At 51.2% G+C, this 6,403-nt stretch overlaps 1 protein-coding gene across 2 annotated transcripts; it reads left to right on the forward strand.

Moving 5' to 3' along the window:
• The first annotated feature begins 276 nt into the window (after positions 1 to 276).
• On the forward strand, positions 277 to 1,437 carry Id1 (inhibitor of DNA binding 1). 2 transcript variants are annotated; one of them, XM_034495230.2, is made up of 2 exons: positions 277 to 785; positions 999 to 1,437. In XM_034495230.2, the coding sequence occupies exons 1-2, from the start codon at positions 376 to 378 to the stop codon at positions 1,051 to 1,053; spliced, it is 465 nt and encodes a 154-aa protein (XP_034351121.1). In that variant the 5' UTR covers positions 277 to 375; the 3' UTR covers positions 1,054 to 1,437. The 2 variants fall into 2 exon arrangements, with proteins under 2 accessions (XP_034351121.1, XP_034351122.1); XM_034495231.2 differs by having other exon boundaries at positions 278 to 780.
• Positions 1,438 to 6,403: the final 4,966 nt, after the last annotated feature.

A 6,403-nucleotide genomic window follows, 5' to 3' on the forward strand; every position in this document is an offset into this window, starting at 1 on the left:
AGTGAGAGACCGTGAGAAGCTGATTCCTGGGGTCTTTTTGTTAACGCAAAATTAGCTTAGCCTCTTTGCTTCCTTAAAAAAGAGCCCACTAGCTGCTCTGCCCGTGCCCTCCCACCCTCTCAGTTCTTGAGCCTAACCACCTCTCCATCAACCTAAGGTGCACTAGTGGATCCAGAGGTGGGACCCGAGGGCGCGCTAAGCCACGCCTCCCGCAGCCTATTGGTTGCTTTTGAACGTTCTGAACCCGCCCTGGGTCCGCCCTTATAAAAAGACTGGCCCGAGCGCTCAACCCTCTCATTGTACAACCTTTCTCCAAACTTCTTGTTCTCTTCCTGCACTCTGTTCTCACACTCCTCTCCGCCTGTCCTCAAGATCATGAAGGTCGCCAGTGGCAGTGCCGCAGCCGCTGCAGGCCCCAGCTGTTCGCTGAAGGCGGGCAGGACTGCGGGCGAGGTGGTGCTTGGTCTGTCGGAGCAAAGCGTGGCCATCTCGCGCTGCGCTGGGACGCGCCTGCCTGCCCTGCTGGACGAACAGCAGGTGAACGTCCTGCTCTACGACATGAACGGCTGCTACTCACGCCTTAAGGAGCTGGTGCCCACCCTGCCTCAGAACCGCAAAGTGAGCAAGGTGGAGATCCTGCAACATGTTATCGACTACATCAGGGACCTGCAGCTGGAACTGAACTCGGAGTCTGAAGTCGGGACCGCCGGAGGCCGGGGACTGCCTGTCCGCGCCCCGCTCAGCACCCTGAACGGCGAGATCAGTGCCTTGGCCGCCGAGGTGAGGTCCGAGTCAGAGTATTACATTATTCTCCGTTAGGAAACTGAGGCCACGGGGGGCGGGTCTCCCCCTTTTCAGGCGCATAGCTATTTAGGGGCGACTAGTAGGAAAAAGCTCGCACTTTGATCGTGCCTCCTGGAGTAGAGAAATGGGAACGCCTCTCCCCTCCTTGCCCTTTCCAGTGGGTCTCATGCCTTATCTCGCTCTGGTGTTCACAGGCGGCATGTGTTCCAGCGGACGATCGCATCTTGTGTCGCTGAGGCAGCGCGCTGAGGGACGAGATGGACTCCAGCCCTTCAGGAGGCAAGAGGAAAAAAGTGTTCTCGGTTCCCTAGGGGAGCCCGGAGAAAGACTCTACCGTGGCCATGGGACTCTTGGCGGATCTGTCCAGGGGGTAGAGGGCTGATCAACGGAGTCTCACCCTCTCCACCTTTCAGCCTCCAGAGACTTTGAGGAGGGGGTTAATTAACCCCGTGTGTTTCTGTTTTTTTTGAAAAAAGCAGACATTTTTTTTAAATGGTCACATTTCGTGCTTCTCAGATTTCTGAGGAAATGTTTTGTATTGTATATTACAATGATCACTGGCTGAGAATATTGTTTTACAATAGTTCTATGGGGATGGGTTTTTTGTTGTTATTAAACAAACACTTTAGATAACGTTGCAGTGACTTCTTGGATGGGGGGGGGAGGGGCAGGAGTGACCTCTGACCATTTTCACAGCTGGTGTTGAGAATCTGGGGGATTGGATGGCCACATCTGGGCTGTCATTCTTCCCGACCTGAATGAGTGTTTCCGGTGTCTTTAATGTCTATTCTTTCCCTCATCTCTAGCCATTTTCCTGTTTCCTAGTGTCATAAAATTAAATCCTCTAGGCTTCTAGTGGGGCTTTCTCTCAATGCGGTCCCTAGGCCATCTGGATCACCCAGGGAGGTTGTTAAAATGCAGATGGACCTGCTGGGTCCCCTGCTCTGGGCTGGGGAGAATTCTAGCCATTCAAGTTGGAGAAGCAGGTCACTGGACCATTCATTTCCTTACCAAGGGCAGGGGTTTGTGTGTGATGAGACCTGGTGAAAAGGGCCTGCCTAAGGTCATAGCTTTCCTGAAGCAGGACTTCTGTTGCCCCCTCTTCCCTGCTGAGCCACCTTTCTCTGGATGCCAGCAGGCTGCCCTAAGGCTCCTGCCTTGTCCAAGTGGGTGATGAAATTGGCAGGGTTAGGCTGTACACAGCTGCAGGGCCACCTGCTCTGGGTCTGGACTCAGCCCCCTCACTCTGGCCTGGCTCTGTTAGCAGATCAACATCCACCCCCAGGCTACTGTGTGGTCGAGTCATGTCCCCAACTCCTGAGAAGGAAAAAGGTTTTCCTTAGGTTTTGTCTACCTGGACATGTGGTTTTGTGCTCACAAGGGGAGTGCACAAATATCAGGGCTTTCCTGTGTGTGACCTAAGTGTCTAGTGGTAGGAACTGGGGGTGTATGTGTGTAGCAAGGCACACATGGGCTCTTCAGACTACTGTGTGCCCTCCAGCCCTTGGGACTTTGCTTGGGTGCGTTGCGCTCACACCTACCTGGCTCTGGCTCTTGATGAGCCACAGTGGGCTCCTTTGTAACTGTAGATTGCTTGGCATTCCTTGGCCACTGCAGGTCTAGGGCAGGACCAGGGCAGCAAACCAGTTCTCAAAAAGTATAATTCCCACTTCCCTGGCCAATTGTGAGTTAGCTCTTGAGGACACCATCCTTCAAGTATCACTGCCAAGCTACTCCCCTCGGAGAAATGGAGTTCCAGAAAGGGCAAAGACCTTGTCCCCAATAGAACTATTGATATAGTTTGTCACTAAACAAAATAAACCAGTTGTACTAAAGGCAGACTCCAGCCAGCCTGGTCTGTTAGCAAGACCCAGGCAACTTAGAGAGGGAGACCCTGTCTCACAAGATGAAATAACAATTAAAACCCAAATAAACAACATCTAGAACCAGGAGCCAGACTGCTCCATTGCTGGAAGACTTAAGGATCTCCCCTGGGGCTAAAGGTAGGATTCTGAGCCCAGTTTTACCATGGAAGAAACAAACTGAACAAAAATAAAATGTGGACTTCTTTATCGAGCACTTACATTAAGTTTGACTAAGTTACGTTAACTTGAACACTAAGCCAGATACATAAAATGATCTCAAGCATTTGATGGACTTCACTTCGGTAGTAGTTTTATTTGTAGGTGATTAAACTCTTTGCTGTGCCCTCTCCCCCTGGGTAGTTTTATAGTACTAACCTCACAGAATCGTCCGGAATAAATGAAACCCAGATCAGACTGTAGCACACAGCCTGGTACATAAGACAGTTTAGAAATTATTAATCAGAGGCACACGTGTGCGCCCACTTCCTCCGCCTGTGTGAGTCCCCCTTTGCAAGCCCACCCACCGGGACGCGGGCGTGTCCTCGCGTGCATCTCTACCCTCCAGAGCCTTCTAGCCCAGAAAGGGGCCGCTGCGCCCCTGGCCACTTCCCCCGCCATCCAGGCACACTCTGGCTTCCACGTTTCCCTCTCTTCCTCTTTGGCCCGGACCCAGCCCATCTGGAGGCCGGCTCCGCAGCGGCCTGGGAGCGTTTCCATCAGCTGGGCCCGAGGAATGCGGAGCTATTTAACCTGAGCATCCCCAGGTGTACGGAGGCGCCTGGCTGTCTGGGCCCGCCGACTTTGGCACGGCCGCGCTAGACAAACAGCGGCCGCCCCCGCCCTGCCCCTCCGCCCGCAGCTGCAGCCGGGCCTGGGAACGGGGCGGGCTCCGCAGCTTGCATAAGAGGCACTAAGGAGGGAGGGGGGCCAGAGGCCACCAGTGTGTGCACATATCCCCAATTGTGTGTGTGTACCCCAGACCAAGGGCCAGAGACCCATCAGCAGTGTGTGTGTCTGTGTGTGTGTGTTGTAGTATGAAAGAGAGAGAACCCCAAACCTAGGGACAGAAGCCACCAACGTGTGTGTATGCTTATGTGTGTGTGCAAAAGCCAAACCCTCCTCTTTTGGAAATCATTAATATCTCAACCCCTCCCAGACAGACTTGCTGCTAGGATCAGGGCAAGTTCCTTGGCTGGGTCCTGCTTACCTTTATCTTAACAAACACACAGTGCTTAGTATTCAATGCCCTTATCCTATCCTGGGTCTTAGACAAAAGGCCAAAAGGTGATTAGGCACTAACTACACTATACTTTTAAAAGTATCAACTTCTTTAACTCCTTAGTGGCCCAATGCAATCTTAGGCTCATTTTGGTTGAGCCTAGCCTTCAGTGCGCAGCAATCTCTCTAACCCCTTACGCTCATTTTAATAACAACAATAGTAATGGTTTGGCTAATCTTTTTTTTTTTTTTTTTTTTTTTTGAGTGAGCCTCAAACACACTCAACAAGTGCCCCGTGACCAGGCACATCCCTCGCTCTTTCTTTTTTGAGACCTCATCTCTCTGTAGCCTTGCCTGTATGTAAACTGACCTGAGACTACATCCTCTTCACAGGATTAAAACTGAGCAGGAGGATCAGGAAGTCAAGGTAATCCTAACCTACAGAGCAAATCTGAAGTCATCAGCCTGGGCTTCATGACATCCTGTCTCAAACAGCAAGAGCAACAACATCTAACAAACCAAGAAAGGCAGAATAGCCCAGGCTTCCTCGGATCCAAGATGTCCTGGGTTAGGTTCTATGACTTGCCTTTGAGAGAACAAATGTCTTATGAGAGGTCATCAAGCTCTGACGTCTACGTGCATTATTATCCCCAGGGGCCAGTGGTCCTTCTTACACATATACAAGCCCACTCCTGTCTGGGTCCTGAGCACATCATCCAGGCATAGTGCTGCAGCGCTGGCTTGATGCAGGTGCTGCTTTACCCGCTTCCTCCCCTCCCCCCAACATTTCATTTTATTTATTTATTTATTTATTTATTTATTTATTTATTTTGGTTTTTCGAGACAGGGTTTCTCTGTGTAGCCCTGGCTGTCCTGGAACTCACTCTGTAGACCCAGCTAGCCTCGAACTCAGAAATCCGCCTGCCTCTGCCTCCCGAGTGCTGGGATTAAAGGCGTGCGCCACCACCGCCCGGCACTCATTTTATTTTTTATAGTACTGGGGATTGAAGCTAAGGCCTCACATAAGCTAGGCCAGTGCTCTGCTATCGCCTGTTATCCTGATTCTGGCTATACTCTTCAAATGGTTCCTCACGGTGATTTTTTTTTTTCTTAATGCCAGTTGTTTTGTCTACTTGCATGCTTGCTTGTTTTCATTCGTCCATTCATTCATTCATTTTTTTTCTTTCTTGAAACAAGGTCTCACTATGCAGCCCTGGCTCGTCCTGGAACTCACTATGTAGACCAAGCTAGCTCCAAACTCCAGAGTACCAGAATCAAAGGCATGTGATGCCACATCTGGGTTTTGGGGATTTTTTTGGGTTTTGTTGTTATTTTTTTTGTTTGTTTGTTTGTTTGTTTGTTAAGACAAGGTGTTACTCTGTGGCCCAGGCTAGCCTTAGACTTCAGGCAGTTCTCCTGGGATTGTAAGTATGATCCAGCCACTGCACCCAGCAATAGCACTTACTCTTACTGAACACCAGAACTGCCAACCAGGGAGGGTTACCCAATGCCCACGGTCACATAGCTGGGTTCACAAGTGGAAGGCAGATCTCAGATTCTGCCTGGCTGCTGTAGTGAAAGGAGGTGAGTCACAAGGCCAGGCAGGAGTTGGGTGAGGCTGGGGTGAGGACCAGGCGCTACTTTCCTGGAAAAGGAAGGGAAGAGGAAACCAGGGCTAGGAGGAACCACAGGTTGGGGATAGCAGGCCTGGCTCCCTTATCTCTCTGACCCCACCCTGACTGGCTCTGCTTCCTGCCCCTAACTCTTGCAAAACCTCCTTCTTTGCAGAGCTGCCCCCAAGAGAGGTGCCCCAGGCCCTTACAGGGTTGCATCAGGGCATTGTGCAAGGAGCGGTTAGGAGAGGATGAGAGATGGCTGTGGGCCAAGAAGGAAGCGGGAGAGCCGGCCCCAGTGCCACTTCTGATCGGATGTCTGCTGCTTCTGTCTGGCTTCCAAGCATCCTGTGCTTTCTTTCTATCTACTGCTCTGAGGTTCCTGCAAAGGCAAATCGATAAGCTCTGAGCTGCAGGCTAAGCGGCAGTCACTTCTACCTGGAAATGCATAAGACTTCCAACCGTCATTATCTTGTAGTTAGAAACCCCTTCCCATGCACTAGGGACAGACTGCAGTAACTAAGAATTCCAACAAGACTCCGTACTGTCTAGGAGTTTCCATTCTCAGTTGGAGTGAATGAATATACTTGCGCGCGCGCACACACACACACGCACACGCACACGCACACACACACCGTGCACGCACACCCACCCTCCCACACCCAACCAGAGGTTCATTTACTCTGAAATTACCCAAGAAGCTTAAACTTCAATGTCTTTCTCACTCCCTCTTCCCCTCCCCCTGCCCTCCCCCTCTCTCTCTCCCTCCACCCCCAGGGTTTCCCTGTTTAGCCCCAGCCATCCTGGAATTTACTCTGTTGACTAGGCTGGTCTGGAACTAAGAGATCTATCTGTCTCTGCCTCCCGAGTACTGGGATTAAAGACATGTGCCATCACCCACAA

This window comes from Arvicanthis niloticus, chromosome 2 (genome assembly GCF_011762505.2).
Source record: "Arvicanthis niloticus isolate mArvNil1 chromosome 2, mArvNil1.pat.X, whole genome shotgun sequence".
Lineage (NCBI taxonomy): Eukaryota > Metazoa > Chordata > Mammalia > Rodentia > Muridae > Arvicanthis > Arvicanthis niloticus.